Below are 18,904 nucleotides of genomic sequence, written 5' to 3' on the forward strand. Positions count from 1 at the left end.
ATAACCACACAACCTTGTGGATTTAACATTAACATTGATTTATATATAGCATTGATATATAAATATTTTATTTATTTTCTATGTATTTAGTTCCCCCCCATATTATTATTAATATCATAATTATTACTATTTGTACATATGGATCCTTTCTAAATACTCTGACACACTAGGTGGCGGTATGCACTTTTAAATTGGGATTTCAATCTGCCAAAAAAAACAAAAAAAACTCGAAGAAGAAGCCGGAGATGTCTTATTTTGAAGGCCAGACCGGAAGTGCAGTTTGTGATTGAGGTTTTGATGACGTTTGTCGTGACTGCTGCTGCACCCAAAACAAGCCTGTCACTTCACTCAGTCCCTGGTTATTACTCTGTCTTTTTATAAAACCATCACGACACCTGGACTCGGTTGATTCGGTGAGTCTTAAATAAAATAAATAAAGAAATAAAGAAACGTCAGAGTTAGTCAGTTAGTCGAAAACGTAAGAAATGAGCTACCCTTAGCTTAGCATGCTAGCTGTCAGAGCCACTGCTAACTTTAACCTGAAGGCGTTTAAACAAAACAAAATGTCAGGAACCTTTGACGGAGGTGAAGGTCAGATACGGCTCCTAACTTCTCAGATAAAGTGTCAAAATGAACTAATGTACTTGTAAAGTGTTTAAAACATAATAAAGAGTTTGTGTGTTTGCAGATAAAGCACAGCTATGTGCAGCTGTGTGCGGGGCTCCAGGGCTCTGTCCCCTGTCCTTCTCCCCCGGCTGCTGCTGCCCCACACGGGGTACAGGTCAGCCAGCAGGGGCCTCTGGACGTCCCCCCACTGCAGGACTGTGAGTGGAGACTCCCAGCCGCTGCCCCTGCCCAGCCAGGCCCGGGTGGTGATCTGTGGAGGAGGCATTGTGGGAACATCAGTGGCCTACCATCTGGCCAAACTGGGCTGGACTGACATCGTGCTGCTGGAGCAGGGCAGGTACAAACAACAGTACAGATGCATGATCCACTTGTTTACACTTATTCATGTTGTTGGTATTATGAAGCTACACAAGGATGAAGCAAATCCCAAAAAAGCCAAAATCTAAAATAATAACAGTTAATAAAAATGCACCTGAACTTTGTGCTTCACATACAAACAGGAAGCAGCAACAACTTGAAGGTTTTCAGATTAAATCTTTTAAGTGTAAGAATTGTACTACCAGTGTTTCCCCTACCATTATATTTTTAGTGCCTTTATTGTAGAGATAGGATAATGGATAGAGTTGGAAATCAGGGAAAGAAGTCATTTAAGGATAGAAAAGATCAGCTGTCATTAAAAGTAACACATGAACACCAAGATTCCTTCAAGTGTTTGTGTCGGCGTGTCGGCTTGTCCCCCCCCCCCCCCCCCCCCCAACGCTGTAAACCTAGGGGAAACACTGACTACTACATGTAGAAGGAGCTGTGCCATCTCATCTGAACGTCTTGATCGAGTCGATTTGTGGACACTTGCAGTTTAAAGCGAGACTAAGTGCAAGTTAAGAAGGTTTAAAGTGGTGTTGACGTACTCGATATCAATCTATAAAGGTCTCGGTCTTGTCTCAGACTTAGACTGGACGGACTCTGGATTTTAAATCAAGAAGAGAATATTACTGTAAATATTATTTATCTTATTTTACCTTATTTTATTTTATCTATTTTATCTTATTTTGGTTGTATTGCACCGCGGGACGGAGACAAACGCAATTTTGATTCCACTGTATGCCTGACATATTTTGAAATTGACAATAAAGTTGACTTTGACTTTTGACTTTGAAGACCGCAGAGGAAAGGTTATTTTTCCACGTCATCACTTTGATTAGAAGGAAAACGTCTCTTTCTAAATTAATGAATTACTTCAATGCATGTGTAGTTAGAATTTTATTCCCCCGGTTATGGCCGCTACCTTCCCGGTGTTACGATCTTAAGTGTGTTACACGCCTGCTGAACACAAGTGATATTTATGGTGTTGGTCTTGTCTCAGTCTCGCCCTCGGTCTTGACTCGGTCCCGATCCCTAAATGTCTCGGAGCACTCTGGTCTCGGGTCTTGGTTTCGGTTAGTGTGGTCTTAACTAGTTTAAAGTGCCCAACAAGCTCTCTTGATCTGTGACGTGGCTTGGGGCCGTTAGTCCGATATGTGATGTTTAAATTACATCAAAACCAAACCTGATACTGATATTAGATCTGATCTGTCCCATCTCTAACTGTCTTATAAACAGTGGGTCGGTTTGATGTTTCATTTGTGGTTTGGAGTTTAATGAAGTGCTACGTGTTGATTGTCCTTGAGAAACCCACTGAATCCCTCTCCTGTCCTGTGAGATTCCTCTGGGGGAGGGGAGGAAGGGTGGGCACAAATATAGATAGATTCTACCTTGAAGTCAGAAGAGGTTAAGTAGAAACAGATGACACTTTGATATTGTTGTACTAACACTGTACTGTCTGTTCTTTTCTCTCCTGGCAGACTCGGGGCAGGAACAACGAGACTATGTGCTGGCATAGTCAGCGTGGCGAAGCCTATTTCCATTGAGTGTCAAATGGCAAACTACTCCAACAATCTTTACCAGCAGCTGGAGGAGGAGACTGGAGTGAAAACAGGTCAGACACCCTGACACGTTTTTTACTTTCACCAATCAAGACAGAAGCTTCTGTGTGACTCATGTTGTTATTGCTACTGTAATAAATGAGCGTGCTATAAACATGTAATTAAAATATTTTATCTGTTTTATTACCGGTCATTTTAACAGTGATAGAAATGTATAATATCAACATAAATGCAGAGGAGGAGAGAGAGAGGGAGCACGTTCTCCTACATTTTAAAACATTTGATGAAACAAGGAACTTTTGAACGAGTTTAACTCTGTGAGCTGAATGAGCTCTCAAAAAAATAAAAATACTCCCGGGAGAAGGAGACAGATCATATCTTGCTGCCCAATATGTTTCAACATGCCACAACCTTTGACTTGACTCTGTCTGTGAACGGGTGATGGAGACCTGCTGAGTCACATAATGTGAGCTGTAGTGTGGTTGTTTTTTTGTTTCAGGGTACATCAAGACGGGGTCTCTGTGTCTGGCCCAAAATCAGGATCGCTTTCTCTCTTTGAAACGTCTGGCGTCCAGACTAAGGTAAAGTCCCAAAACCTCATGCAGATGTTCAGAAGTGATCCATTTGAAAGCATCTACTGCATCTTAGTATTCCAGACAGGAGCTGTGAAACATATTAATGATTTTGTTTTCTGTTTTAATCTTTTAAAGGGTGATGGGGATCAGCTGTAACATCATTAAGCCTAAAGAGGTAGCTAAACTCCACCCTCTTGTGAACATCCATGATCTGGTGGGGGCGCTCCATCTTCCTGCAGATGCTGTGGTATCTCCTCCTGATGTCAACCACGCCCTGGCTGTGGCTGCTGCTGGACACGGTATGGACTCAAATGCACCACGGACTGTGATGGAACATTAACGGACCATTAAACTAAAATGTTTTACGGGCAGTGCCCATGTTTGCCTCCTCCTTATCGACATCTCCTCCTTTTTCTTTCTCTTCTTCTTGGCCTTCATCTACACCCCTTTCGGCTTTCTCCTCCCATCCAGGGGTTCAGATCTTGGACCGAACCAGTGTCCAGCAGGTTCTGGTGGAGAAGGGTCAAGTGATGGCGGTGGAAACTGACCGTGGCTCCATCGAGTGTGAATATTTTGTCAACTGTGCCGGACAGGTAAACCTCCGAGCGGGATTGTTGGATAAAAAAAAAAAAGGAACGAGTAAAATCTTTTGGGAAACATCCTTTGTTTTATTTACTACTTATTATTGATCTCCTGTGAGGAACTCTTGGTTTGAGTTTATTTGGGCGCCCCTTGTTGATGTATCAGTCACTAAAGACGTTTTTGAAAATGTAAACAAAGGTTGGGTTAGAAGCTTGTAGTGTCACGACCGGGCTCAAAGATTACAACACAACAGGGAGACAACATGAGCTGGCAATTTCACAAGTATATTTATTTACATAAAACAAAAGCAGACTCATTAAAACGTGTCATCAGTCGTGCAGAGCAGGAGTGAGTGCATGTGAAGAACCTGTCGTAATCAGGGCTGCCATAGTCTTAATGCCAGAGCCAGCAGGCCAGAGAGGGAAGGGAGGTCTGGAAGGTCTGCACTGTGCCCAGGTACAGCTTATCTTTCTGATGAGCACTACAGCGAGGACACACACACACACACACACACACACACACACACACACACACACACACACACACACACACACACACACACACACACACACACACACACACACACACACACACACACACACACACACACACACACACACACACACACACACACACACACACACAGCACACCAGCAGAGCCAGGCACCCAGCAGCCTGGAGGGCGAGGTCGTCACAGCAGATCATCAAAATGTTTTTCAGCCTGTTTCATAAGAAGTGTAAAACTCCTCACAGGAGCTTTCAGAATATAAACAAAAACATCAGGAGGACATAGAGTACCGTAGTGGCTCATGTGGTTTTCCTCACTGTAGTTGGTTTATATGTGACTCATCGTCCCGTGCTTTGTCTGTGCTTTAGTGGGCCTACGAGCTGGGCCAGGCGAGTGAGACCAAGGTGTCGGTTCCTCTTCATGGCTGTGAACACTTCTATCTCCTCACCAAACCCCTGCAGGGGTCCCTACCGCCCGGCATGCCAGGTCTCTCACACACACACACACACACACACACACACACACACACACACACACACACACACACACACACACACACACACACACACACACACACACACACAATTACATTTTCTGGCAGCAGGATGAATTAAAATTCTGATCAGTTTCAAAAATGTTGACGTTCAGGGAAATATGACGTCTGTAATCGTGTAAAACATCCACATAGAGTTACTCTTTGTACAGTACTTAAGTAGTCTGCTCAGTCACAGTGTGCTACAATAGTCCCATGTGTGTATTTGAAGTCTTTACAGTTATATGAAAGCGATATGGTGACAGGCTGACTGTGAACAATCCCAGAACAGGCGATCTAACTGAAGCTGTGTCTCGTCTCCAGTGGTCATCGATATGGACGGCAGGATATACGTACGACCATGGCAGGGGGGCCTTCTGTCCGGGGGCTTTGAGAAGAACCCCAAGCCCATTTTCACTGAAGGCCGGAACCAGCTGGAGATCCAGAACATGCAGGAGGACTGGGACCACTTTGGTAATGAGAGAGGGGGTGAAAGAAAACGTTAAACAAATCTGTTCCTGGCACAGTTACTGTGTCAGTGGGTGTTGTAGTTTTCTTAGTGACTCATTTCCCTGCTCTTTTTTTTTCTCTAAGATTTATTTTTTGGACTTTTTTATGCCTTTATTGGAAAACGACTGTGAACAGAGACGGAGAGGGGGGGGGGAATGACACGGAGCCACAGGTCACACTAGAACTGGGTCGCCCGCATCCTCTGTACAAGGATCGAATTAACCGCTAGGCCACTGGTGCCCCAAATTTAGCACAAGTGGGCCACATGGGGCATGGCGGTTTTGTCCCGCACCCCATGTGTGGAGGCTGTAGTCCTTGTTGCAGAAGTCAACATGGCCACTCCAGGAGTAACTTTGTTTTGTTAGTTAATAGCTGATGATAACAACACACTGTATGATAGTTTACTGTGAAAAATAACATGACAACATGTGAACAGAGACAACATGTGAACAGAGAGAACATGTGAACAGAGAACATGTGAACAGAGAACATGTGAACAGAGAGAACATGTGAACAGAGAGAACATGTGAACAGAGAACATGTGAACAGAGAGAACATGTGAACAGAGAGAACATGTGAACAGAGAGAACATGTGAACAGAGAGAACATGTCAGCAGAGAGAACATGTGAACAGAGAGAACATGTGAACAGAGAACATGTGAACAGAGAGAACATGTGAACAGAGAGAACATGTGAACAGAGAACATGTGAACAGAGAGAACATGTCAGCAGAGAGAACATGTGAACAGAGAGAACATGTGAACAGAGAGAACATGTCAGCAGAGAGAACATGTGAACAGAGAACATGTCAGCAGAGAGAACATGTGAACAGAGAGAACATGTCAGCAGAGAGAACATGTGAACAGAGAACATGTCAGCAGAGAGAACATGTGAACAGAGAGAACATGTGAACAGAGAACATGTCAGCAGAGAACATGTGAACAGAGAGAACATGTCAGCAGAGAGAACATGTCAGCAGAGAGAACATGTCAGCAGAGAGAACATGTCAGCAGAGAGAACATGTGAACAGAGAGAACATGTCAGCAGAGAGAACATGTCAGCAGAGAGAACATGTGAACAGAGAGAACATGTCAGCAGAGAGAACATGTGAGCAGAGAGAACATGTGAGCAGAGAGAACATGTGAACAGAGAGAACATGTCAGTAGAGAGAACATGTGAACAGAGAGAACATGTGAACAGAGAGAACATGTCAGCAGAGAGAACATGTGAACAGAGAACATGTCAACAGAGAGAACATGTGAACAGAGAGAACATGTGAACAGAGAGAACATGTCAGCAGAGAGAACATGTCAGCAGAGAGAACATGTGAACAGAGAGAACATGTCAGCAGAGAACATGTCAGCAGAGAGAACATGTCAGCAGAGAGAACATGTGAACAGAGAGAACATGTCAGCAGAGAACATGTGAACAGAGAGAACATGTCAGCAGAGAACATGTGAACAGAGAGAACATGTGAACAGAGAGAACATGTGAACAGAGACAACATGTGAACAGAGAGAACATGTCAGCAGAGAGAACATGTGAACAGAGAGAACATGTCAGCAGAGAGAACATGTGAACAGAGAGAACATGTCAGCAGAGAGAACATGTGAACAGAGAGAACATGTGAACAGAGAGAACATGTCAGCAGAGAGAACATGTGAACAGAGAGAACATGTCAGCAGAGAACATGTGAACAGAGAGAACATGTCAGCAGAGAACATGTGAACAGAGAGAACATGTGAACAGAGAGAACATGTGAACAGAGACAACATGTGAACAGAGAGAACATGTCAGCAGAGAGAACATGTGAACAGAGAGAACATGTCAGCAGAGAGAACATGTGAACAGAGAGAACATGTGAACAGAGAGAACATGTGAACAGAGAGAACATGTGAACAGAGAGAACATGTCAGCAGAGAGAACATGTGAACAGAGAGAACATGTGAACAGAGAGAACATGTGAACAGAGAGAACATGTGAACAGAGAGAACATGTCAGCAGAGAGAACATGTGAACAGAGAGAACGTTCCTGATGCATATCAGACCAGCAACTCGGAAATTCCGACTTCCGAGATAATGTGGACGGACCAATATTCAGTCAAACATTTAACATTTCCTCCTATTAAACTGTTTTAGATAAAAAGGTCTAAAAGAGAAGACTGTGTGTTGGCGTCCCTGATCTCTGTCAGCAGGTCATTCCTTAACTCAGGGCCCCGAACAGAACGGGCTCGCTCACCTTTTGGTTTTTAGGTTAGACCGAGGAATAGTTAGTGTTGACCTACTGGAGGATCTCAGGTTGCATGTGGGCGCGTATGGGGGTCAGGAGGTCAGCAATGTAATCTGGTTCTGACCTTCTACAAGCTTTAAAAGTGATCACCAGAGTTTTAAAAAATCAATTCTAAAACAGATAAGGAGAAAGTGAAGTGATTTTAAAAAAAAACGCTGTTCGACCCGGTTCTAAATCAGTCTGCGGCGATTTTGGATCAGCTGGAGTTTGTTTGAGTTGTGTTGTGTGAGACCAGAGTGCAGTGAATTACAGAAATCTAACGTGGATGAAATGAGTTCTTGGATTACTGGAGCTGAACAGAAGTTGCTGAGTACTTCTTGAAGCCTGAATGTTTTTGTTGAAGCAAAGCTGCCTGGACTTGTTTACAAAGCTGTCTTTGTATCAGGGGAGGGAGGCGTTTGAAATATTTATTCATGCTGTTCTTCTGACTTTCTACTGTAACAACCTCTGGCAGTTCATAGTACACCTCTCTGTACACAAGTAAAGCACACGCACACACGCACACACACACACACACACGCACACGTGCACACACACCTGTCGTGTAGCCTTGTGCTGGTAACATGAGATTTCTCCTGCAGCTTGACAGAAGTCGTAAAGGCGACAGGAAACAGCAGCAGTGAGCCAGGACAGAATCAGAACAAAGTAATACATTTTATTATTTGTTATTTTAAACATTTTCATACACATTTGTTACTTCTTCTACTTGAACAATATATGGACTCATGAATAAATACATATGAAATGAATAATTAAAGCTCCCTCCCGTTGAGAAGTGTTTGAAGCTTGTTGCCCTGAGCGACTCTTTGACAGTTATATGTCTACATTTGTAAACAAAACAAGTTTAAGATGTTTGATTTATCTCCGTATCACAGTGAGTTAATGTCATATTTCAGTTTCTGCTGGTTGTTAGTTTTTACATTGTGCTGCCCTGTTTGGAGTTGTTGTTGTTTCAGCTTTCATGTTGGAGAACCTGCTGCAGTGTTTACAGCACAACATGAAGGATGAATGTAAAAGCTGTACTTTGTACAATCTGTCCAGTGATCAATGTTTTTAGTGAGCTGGTTGTCGGGCAAAGCCAGTCAGAGCATTTTTCATTCTGTCATTTCAAAGAGAGAAGAGAAGGGCAGGTAGACGAGTGCAACACAACAGGTTTTCAGAAATGCTGCCTTTAAAGGAGCAATATGTCACTCTGACACCTAGTGGTTAAAACTGGTACTGCAGTCTAAATTCTAAACATCATAGAGAGCTGTCTCCCCCCCCCCCTCCTCTCTAGAGTCCATGCTCACACAGGTCACCATGTGGTGGACTCTGAAGCTTCAGTGTTTATCCAGCTCTGCATGGGTCTGTAAACCTTTCTGTGTTCTAACCTCTCTCCATTTTTCAAAAGCATCTCCAATATTGATCCTAGTTTGAGCACGTTTCTGCTCGTGGAGCTTATTAGAAACATGCAGAGGCTTTTTAGGTCGGGTACAATCACTTCTATCTGAACCACTTCTCTTGCCCGCTTCCATCACTGCAACACCTGTTGACCTGATAACTGCTCTCATATCTGACAAACTGAGGGGTGTCCAAAACGGCCGTGTGGGGAGGTCGCCTTAAAAGCGCCTACCTTCTCTGGTCCAAACAAATCCAGAGCATTCAGGAGCAGAATCTAAAGTTAGACGGAGGACATACTGGCTGCTGCATTGTTGTCAGAGAAGCCAGCACTTCAACATGTTTCCTTAATGATCAGATAGTAAGATACCTTTATCATTTCACTCTCTACACATCTTACAGATTAAAGAAAGTTCACCCTACAGCTGACACAGTTGTCTTGATCATAGTGCATCTTGTTTATGTTAATTATATGAAAGCATTATATTGATTTATAACGAGCCCGTTGTCCTTTCTCTCCAGAGCCGATGCTTAGTGCCTTGCTGAGGAGGATGCCGGGTCTTGAGTCGGCAGAGATCCATCAGCTGGTCAACTGTCCGGAGTCCTTCACCCCTGACATGCGCTGCCTGATGGGGGAGACACCGGGGATCTCTGGCTACTACGTGCTGGCGGGGATGAACTCTTCTGGCCTGTCCTTCGCTGGTGGAGCGGGCAAGTAAGTGTGGTCATTAAGTTTAATCACTCAAAATGTAATTAGGCCTCGGTTTGTTAATTTTAGTGGCCTGCTGTGTGATTTTGTGTTAGGTACTTGGCAGAGTGGATGACGTATGGTTATCCCACCGCTAACGTGTGGCCACTGGACATTAAACGCTTTGGCAACCTGCAGAGCAGCCGGACCTTCCTGCGTCACAGAGTCATGGAGGTCATGCGTGAGTGGTCAACACTTCCTACAGTTCACATGTACACGTATAAATGTTATAAAGCATGACGCGTGTTTTGATGTCTGAAATCGTTCCTCTGGTCCAAACTGAAAAAAAAACAAAGTGCACTTCAACGTTCAGATGATTTCTATGAGAGGTTAGCGGCTCCTTAGGCCAGGTCACCCCATACCGTGCTCAAGCCTCTTGACCCCCCCTCCCCATTCCCCCCGCTGGCCTGCACTCACACCGCTCCAGGACTAACCGGGCCTGAGCACGGTTACCTCTTCTACATTACGTCTTAAAACACATGCATGTCTTTACGATTACAAGACAGGCGGACACAATGAGATTTCTCCATAATGGAGGAGGGGATCGATTAAAGGCTACTTCCCGTTGTGTACCTGTACTGGTACTCGTGCATGAACTGTACCGTGCTGAAGCACACCTCTTCCAACAGTGCCAGAGCCAAGGAGCCGAGCACTCACAGCTGAACTTGTCTCTGATTGCCTAGTGTGAGCGCTCGCTTATCCAGAGGCTTTTGAGTAACAAACCACCTCTTTGTTTTACCTCAGTGAGAGCGGATATCTTCTACTATCGATCTGTCTAAAGCTGTTTACACACATGCACAACACTCTTCACTCATTAAGTGTGACCTGTGGGTGACCGGAGTGATCTTTGTGCTCGCCAGTATGAATAAGTTGAACTTTAAAGGCTTTATATGTGATGTTTTGATCCAGCAGATGTCGCCCTTGAGCACCAGCATGAAACCAAAACAACTTGCGCTGCATTGTTGTGTTAGCATGCTAATGCTAGCGATCTTTATTCTGCTCGTATCTTCACACTGCATGTAAATTTACCTGAAATGAGCGTGATCTAGAAACACAGTTAAGCAGTGAGTACAGTATGTTATTCTTCTTTTCTCTAGTCCCTCAATTAAACAACTTTTATACACGAGGGGAGGAGTCAGCCGGCCGTCCGGGCGATGTAAACAAAGTGAAGATAGGACTCTGAAAACTCTGAAAACATCACAGACAGTGGGACTCGGGTGTTACACCCATTGTAGACAGTCATGACTCACAGAGTTATTTTCAGAGGAGATACTTGATTTATATATAAGTGTGAAAAATCACATTTAAAGACTTTAACGAGCTTTGATATAAAGGTGAAAACTGTCATCATAGCATCTGAGTCTTTTGCTTCGTCCACCATTTCCACGCCTCCTGAGACCCCCCTTCACTTGTCTCTCTTTGTGAGGTGCATGTCTGAGAGGGTTTCAGGACCAGTCTGCCTGAAGGTGAAAAAGACCTCAGTGTCCTAAAGGTGTGTGTGTGTGTGTGTGTGTGTGTGTGTGTGTGTGTGTGTGTGTGTGTGTGTGTGTGTGTGTGTGTGTGTGTGTGTGTGTGTGTGTGTGTGTGTGTGTGTGTGTGTGTGTGTGTGTGTGTGTGTGTGTGTGTGTGTGTGTGTGTGTGTGTGTGTGTGTGTGTGTGTGTGTGTGTGTGTGTGTGTGTGTGTGTGTGTGTGTGTGTGTGTGTGTGTGTGTGTGTGTGTGTGTGTGTGTGTGTGTGTGTGTGTGTGTGTGTGTGTGTGTGTGTGTGTGTGTGTGTGTGTGTGTGTGTGTGTGTTTCAGCTCTGCTGTACGAACTGAAGGTTCCTCGCTGGGACTTTCAGACGGGTCGTCAGCTGCGGACCAGCCCTCTGTACGACCGCCTGGACACCCAGGGAGCTCGCTGGATGGAGAAACATGGCTTTGAAAGACCAAAGTACTTTGTACCTCCAGGGAAAGGTACAGATTACTGACTTCCTCATTATCTCATTATTTAAAATGAAGTAGGAACATTTTAGTTTTCTTATGGTAGTAAATGTCACTGGAACTCGTTCTACTTGATGATGCTGTTGTCACATGTCGAAGAAACAGTAAATAAAAATGTATTTCTTAAACTAGTCATTATGGCAATAAGGATTTTTATTGTGTGTGTTTTTGTAAGTAAAGTCTACAGAAGATTTAGCTCTAAGTTATTCTGGTTAAATAAATTTGAACAAGAGGGCAGTAAACATTTTACTTTGTTCACGACTTAAGCTAAGACGTTGTTTGTGTCGACGTAGCTTAGCTGTGTGATGGTTGGATGTTATTCTCAGTGCGAGACATGATCCGACCTGTTTGCTCTGTCTGCTTGTGTTTGGGATCAGACCTGCTGTCTCTGGACCAGAGTAAGACCTTCTACAAGCCTGACTGGTTTGACATCGTCGGGGCCGAAGTGAAATGCTGCAAAGAGGCCGTCTGCGTCATCGACATGTCCTCCTTCACAAAGTTTGAACTGACTGTAAGTTTGTTCGACTTCGGTTAACTTTGTAAACTGCGAGCCTTAAATCAGCGAGTATTTATTCTATCTGAGTGATTTAAATCAAACTTCTGTCCTGATGTCTCAGTCGACGCAGGACCAGGCCCTGGACCTGCTACAACATCTTTGTGCCAACGACCTGGACGTCCCCGTCGGACACATCGTCCACACCGGCATGCTGAATGAGAGGGGGGGCTATGAGAACGACTGCAGCGTGGTTCGCGTCAGTAAAAACAGGTTTGTAACCACTGGGCGACATCACACACATGATGTAAATTAAATGAATAACTCACACTCTGTCCTCTCTGCAGCTTCTTCATCGTCTCTCCTACAGACCAGCAGGTCCACTGTTGGTCCTGGATAAAGAAACACATGCCCAATGACCCACACCTCCACCTAGAGGACGTCAGCTGGAAGTACACCGGTGAGTTTCAGTCCAGGTTCTGTGGAGATGTCGCCCTCTAGTGGCCACTTCACATTACAGCAATGCAGCAGAGTCCCCTCATACTCTCTGTGGCAGTTATTAGACCGGCCTGATTTTGGGTTTGGTATTGAAGGATTATGACTCGAGGGGGGCCGAGATGACGGTTGATTACATGTTCAAAATATAATTTGTATGATTTTAATTTAATGACTATAACTCTCAGAAATGTGAGCATCACGGGGCCTATATTCGTTTTGTGCAGTGGTGGACAGGAAGGAAGTACATTTACTTGAGTACTCTACTTCAGTACATGTTTTGGAAATCTTTTTTATACTTTTTGGGGAAATGTATGACTTTTGACTCGTCTACATTTCTATGAATGTTCTCGTTACTCACTACTTTTGCTCTGAAGTCAGCTGATGAATTTTCTTTTCTAAAATCCGACTTGAAAGACGATTAATTGTGTTTGTGGAGTTCTGCTTGTAGTTTGTCCAAGTGGTGTTGCCGTACCTGTATGATGCACGCCTCCATGGTTGAACATAGAGCATACTTCACTCCGATCAGGAGGTTTGTTTAGTGGAATAGAGAAGATGTCACAGAGGTCCTTTTCTCTTTACATGTTTTACTGAATGTTGGGTGCTACAGAAAAGTGAACAAAGCAAAGAGAGCTTCAGCTGCAGGAATCAGAATAAGCTGCACAGTTACAGAGTTCAAGAGGCCTTGAATGTTCATAAATGTTTTCTCTCTGTGTGAAGCCTGGCTGACATTTTCCCAGCAGCTCATCAGGTGTTTTTGGTTGCTCCTGTGATTATGTCTTTTATTTTGGAGCTGCAGATCTGTAAAACATGTGAGCTTAAAACATGTAAATGTTTTTAAAACCAACCTATTGTAGCAGAATGAACACCCATGTATTTTTATCTGCACTCGTGCATCGTGATTTAGAGATTAGAAAGTATTTTGAATACTTCTAAAAGTATTATTAAAAGTCATATTTGACCAGGAGGATCTTTACTCTGACGTCCTGAATCTGTCCATCACTGGTTTAAGATTACAAGTTCTCTTTGTAAAGGTTTATTTTTGGGCTTTTTCTGCCTTTATTTTAGAGATAGGACGGGGGATAGAGTCAGAAATCAGGGAGAGAGAGAGTTAGATGCGGGAAAGGAAGTCGTATCTGTAACCCGGGCCACCTGCTTTGAGCATTGCATCCTCCGTACAGCGGGAGAACGCACTAATCACTCGGCCAACAGCGCTCCTAGATAACAAGTTTTTAACATGAATCGAGTTTCTTATCCTAAAGCATCTTCCAGCTCAGATATTATTAACCATTTACTGATGTTAAATATTCTTTAATGGATGAATTTGTGCAGGAAAAATGTCTTCAGATGACCTTTGAGAGTCTCATTGGTGCAGAGAGTATTCACATGACTCCTCAAAGAAATGATCGTAATTAAACAATAAACCTTAATCAAACACTATAATGACAAACTGAATATTTCACGACTAACATACAGATACTTACTTTACTTTCAGACTCTGTCATTTTAGGGAGATCGTTCCTGAACACTCAGAGTAATGATTCTGACTTTTCCCCCCACAGCTCTAAATCTGATTGGACCTCGTGCGATGGACGTTCTAGCTGAGCTGTCCTACGTTTCCATGACCCCTGACCACTTTCCCTCCATGTTCTGTAAGGTAGGAAGGCAACAACATTTAATACGTTATGAATCAGAGGGCTCATGTTTAAAGTGTTTTATTACTACAGGCTCCAGCCTCATCACTCCTCACAGATTTGTTTCACATGCAGAATTTTAAGGAGTGATGAGATCATTCTTTAAAGCCTCACAGCTGCAGCCTGCAGGTGGATGCTGAGGGTCAGAGAATGAGCACAGTAATGGTGTATGGGATCCATGCCGATGACAGAGAGGAGGGAGGATTTTCTGCTTAAAAAGACTAAAACTGTGAGGAAGAATTTGTGATAGGGGAGAATTGTCTAGAGTAAGAGAGGGCTTTCACACTTTCACACAATTCTTGCCTGGTAAAAATAAAGGTTAATAACTCCTGATATTTACAGGAGCAGCTGCACCTGTGAACACAAACATCTGAATGTTTCTCTCTTCACTCAGAGTTTCTCCTCCAGCCTCCTCGTGTTTATTCTGCAGAAAGTCAGAGTGATCTGATGTGAGAACGCAGCAGGATATAATCAGGAGAATTCACCTGGAGCCAGTGGGAGGGGCCAGTGAGAGGGGGTGCAACTGCAAACCCCCCCTCTTGTCTCCCTTAAACCAGCTTGCAGGAATCGCTCCATCAGGGTGGAAACTAAAGGGAGCGTGAAGCAGCAGCAGAAGCAGTGTTTGTTTCTGTACCTGTGTCTGTAGTAAACGAGAACAATTACTGACTGTTTGTGTTTGTGTGTCTGCAGGAGATGAGCGTTGGCTATGCTAACGGGATCCGAGTGATGAGCATGACTCACACAGGAGAGCCGGGCTTCATGCTCTACATACCCATAGAGGTGAGTCCTGTTTACATTAAAACTATACACAAGCAGACACTCTGCCACGTACGTCCGCTCTAATGTGAGTGTCTCTCTCTCTCTCTCTCCGCAGTACGCTCTGCACGTCTACAACGAGGTGATGTCAGTGGGTCAGAAGTACGGGATCCGTAACGCCGGTTACTACGCGCTCCGCAGCCTGCGCATCGAGAAATTCTTCGCCTTCTGGGGTCAGGACCTCGACGCCTTCACCACGCCGCTGGAGTGTGGACGAGAGTTCCGGGTTAAATTTGACACGGTCTGTTTTCCCAGTTCAGCTCCTTCACCTCTTCAGGCTGTACATAAGGGTTGTCATGACAACAGATGTTTTTAACTTCAGTTCAGTTCTAGTAAAAAAAATCAAACGATGTCGATACCATGGCAACGAAAACGCTCTGTGCTACGCACCAAATGTTGCTTTATTCATTGTTTTAAATGACCAACAACGCAGCCAAACTACGACTTAACAGTGCTCTCTGTTCTGTTTGCAGCAGCTCTACGTTAAGAGATCTGTTGTTTTTTAAAGATTCATCACTATGGAGATGGAGTATGAAAGATTGACAACCTGAGGCTCCCGTGTCCACCTAGCGTTTTTTTCCGGGCAGAAAAGCGCTGGCTCTGCGCCCCGGAGCGTTTGCATGAAGTGTTTGTGCTCTAAGAAGAAAAGCGCTGCACGTCCGTCCTGTCTCCATGACAACAGTCTGTTGACAACGGCTGCTGTATGACCGACACTGCGCCGTTACTTTTTACTGCATGTTTTATATTTGAGATGGTTTATTTCCCGATCAGACACGGAGGGAGAAGGATGAGGGTACAAGGGGTCATCAGGAAAACCAACAATACAGTCGGAATAAAGGGCCCACGATAACGAGGGTATCACGCTGTAGAGATTCTGCAAGAAGTGATCACAGTCATTTAATGATGCATCACGATATCGCTTTAACTGAAGGTTACAAAAGGCCTCCACAAAGGTCAAGATCAGGATTCATGTGTTATCACACTTCACATGTCCCACATTATCCCCCTTCTTCTTCTTCTTCTTCTCTTTCTATCCTGCTGTCTTCTTCTCTTTCTATCCTGCTGTCTTCTTCTTCTTCTTCTTCTCTTTCTATCCTGCTGTCTTCTATCCTGCTGTCTTCTTCTTCTTCTTCTTCTCTTTCTATCCTGCTGTCTTCTTCTTCTTCTTCTCTTTCTATCCTGCTGTCTTCTTCTTCTTCTTCTCTTTCTATCCTGCTGTCTTCTTCTTCTTCTTCTTTTACCACGTTTATTTCCTGAAAAGGAGATCTCAGTATGACGATGAGAAATGATGCATCGTCATTCAGTCCCTTACAAAATGGTAAACATCGACTTCATCTTAATGCATAGAGTTTCAGATTAATAGGCAAGGCAAGTTTATTTATGTTGCACATTTCAAATACAAGGCAAATCAAAGTGCTTCACACAAGACATCAAAAGCATCATGACAGAGGAAAGAAAAGAAACATTCAAATAGAAAATTAAAAAATCACTGAAATGATTAAATCTGAAAATATAATATAATCAAATCTTCATCTGCTGAGTTAAATCCTGAAGCATCTCTGTGTCGTAGTCACTGCTGCTGTGATTCAGAGGGAGAAAACGTCTCCTCACTGCACCTGCAGGTTCAACAGGTGGGGGCTGTTTACCCCCCCCCCCCCCATCGTGCTGCACTCAGCAGTAACGTCAGCTCAGTATTAATGAACGATCCTCACGGTGTAAAAGTGTTCTCACAGATTGCTCTGTGACACCGATTCATCAGCTGGATCTATATCTTTATTGTGGAGTTTCATATCTGAACGTATACAAGAATGAAAAATCTTTTGTTTTCACTTCCAGCGGCGCTGTGCCGGGTCTGTAGATGAATTGTTCATAAGCCAAAAATCCATAACGTCTAACTGAGCTCTTTCTTTATCTTATTTTTTCCTCTCCTCTCCTCTGCCCTTTTCCTCTCTCCTCTTTCTTTAACTTCATTTTTTTCCGATCATCATCCCTCTCTCATGTCCTCTCTCTCTGCCTCCATCAGGACACGGATTTCCTGGGTCGCGAGGCCTTGCTGCAGCAGCGTCAGGACGGCGTGTCCCGGCGGTTCGTCATGCTGGTTCTGGAGGACCACGACACTGAGCTGGACCTGTGGCCGTGGTGGGGCGAGCCCATCTACTGCAACGGCCAGCTGGCGGGGACGACCACCAGCAGCGCCTACAGCTACACCCTGGAGCGCCACGTCTGCCTCGGCTTCGTGTCGCCGCCTTTCGGTCCCGAGGGGCTCCCCACGCCCATCACCCCGGACTTCATCAACCGCGGGGACTACGAGGTGGACATCGCCGGCCAGCGCTACCCGGCCAAAGCCAAACTGTACCCCTTCAGCTCGCTCTTCACGCAGCAGAAACGCCGCAAGGACGATCTGGAGATAGGCAACCTGCAGGGGAAGTGAAGCTTCACCGGGACACTCCTTCAGTTACCAAATCCACTCCTGCATTTACCTCGCAGCGCCGACTTCTCACCCCCGGTCTCGCCCTCTACCTGAGGGGCTGTCTGCACAATCACTCCGAGTCCCTCTTATATTTAACTTCCACGACGCCTCTCCCTCGTTCAAAGTGCAATATTTAAGAAGCACCAAATTCTTGAGCCGCATAACGTACAAGAGCTCCTGTTTTTCATCCGACTCTGCAGTTCTTCTTCTTCGGCTCTCCTCTGCGTCGTACCGAACGACTCGACGGCTGCTCGCTGAGACGGTCTGAAGTTAAGTGCCTTTGTGAAGGCAACGTCACCTTTATCTGTTCAGGACTCCGTTTTGTTTCACTTTGTTCACTTTAACCCGCTGAGAATCGACAATCTTCTCCTGACGTGCAACGGCCACTTTGATGCTCCGTCACCGCGGAGCCTGAAGAAGTTTGAGTGAAACGTTCTTTAATGCTAACGCCCGAACACTACTTATAATCTGCAACATCAAATTGTACATTTACTTCTGTAAAGAATATGAGTGGTGAGATGAATGCAGATCCTTTATACGCTCTCTTATATCAAGTCCACTGCAGTATCCTAAACGGTGAGGGAACATATCGTACTCAGAGGGGTAAAAATCATCATCAGGCTGATTAGCATACGAGCTAACGTTTGTTTTGTGTCTAGTCATCGCTCCTCCTCGTGTCCTGTTAAGGCTCCTCTGATTCAGTGTCTTTACCCTCCGCTTTAACCTGTTCTGTTGTCTGATGTGTGTAGAGTTTGTCTGTGATGCATTATGGGTAATGTAGTCCAACTTTTCTTTTTTTGGTTTGAGGTCACTTTGAGGCTGTTTGGATGCTTCAGTTTCGTTTGATGGGTGTGTCGTTGGACCCCCCCCCCCCCCCCCATGTTGGCTTTAATATCTCACCTGCATGTTTAGAGTTCTACCTTTTAATTGTGATTAGAAATAAATTAATGTATTTTTGTACAGCTAGTGTGTATAAAATCTCTATTTTCAGAACTGAACATGTTTTCTAGACACTTTTTAAGTTTCTCAGACGCGTGGCTCTCCTCTTCTCTCGTCGCCTTCATGCTGCATCATTTCAAACGCTTTCAGAATATTGATCTACTTTTTAAATGTCATCTGTCGGCTGCAGCTGGAAGTTTATTCCACGTGCATATATATGTGAATGTATCTGCTCCTTTAGTTTCAGATAGGAGGGGCTTTTCTTTTCATCTTTCATGTTTTGTTTTGAGGAAGTTCAGACTGGACTGGCAGTTAAAGGTCATATCGTCAAATGTGGACAGTTA

At 44.3% G+C, this 18,904-nt stretch overlaps 2 protein-coding genes across 2 annotated transcripts in view; both read left to right on the forward strand.

The window, feature by feature from the left end:
• The window catches only part of LOC132979513 (lactoylglutathione lyase-like), a 34,085-nt gene that overhangs the window by 13,688 nt on the left and 1,493 nt on the right, over positions 1-18,904 (forward strand). The gene's annotated exons all lie outside the window — the stretch shown is intronic.
• Positions 295-18,619, forward strand: pdpr (pyruvate dehydrogenase phosphatase regulatory subunit). The gene is made up of 18 exons (XM_061044578.1): positions 295-413; positions 689-964; positions 2,469-2,602; positions 3,049-3,130; positions 3,260-3,423; positions 3,596-3,717; positions 4,583-4,700; positions 5,071-5,220; positions 9,446-9,638; positions 9,728-9,852; positions 11,471-11,626; positions 12,031-12,164; positions 12,271-12,419; positions 12,494-12,606; positions 14,204-14,298; positions 15,026-15,115; positions 15,210-15,392; positions 17,175-18,619. Exons 2-18 carry the CDS (start codon positions 702-704, stop codon positions 17,580-17,582), a joined length of 2,679 nt encoding a protein of 892 aa, XP_060900561.1. The 5' UTR covers positions 295-413; positions 689-701; the 3' UTR covers positions 17,583-18,619.

This window comes from Labrus mixtus, chromosome 1, assembly GCF_963584025.1.
Source record: "Labrus mixtus chromosome 1, fLabMix1.1, whole genome shotgun sequence".
NCBI lineage: Eukaryota > Metazoa > Chordata > Actinopteri > Labriformes > Labridae > Labrus > Labrus mixtus.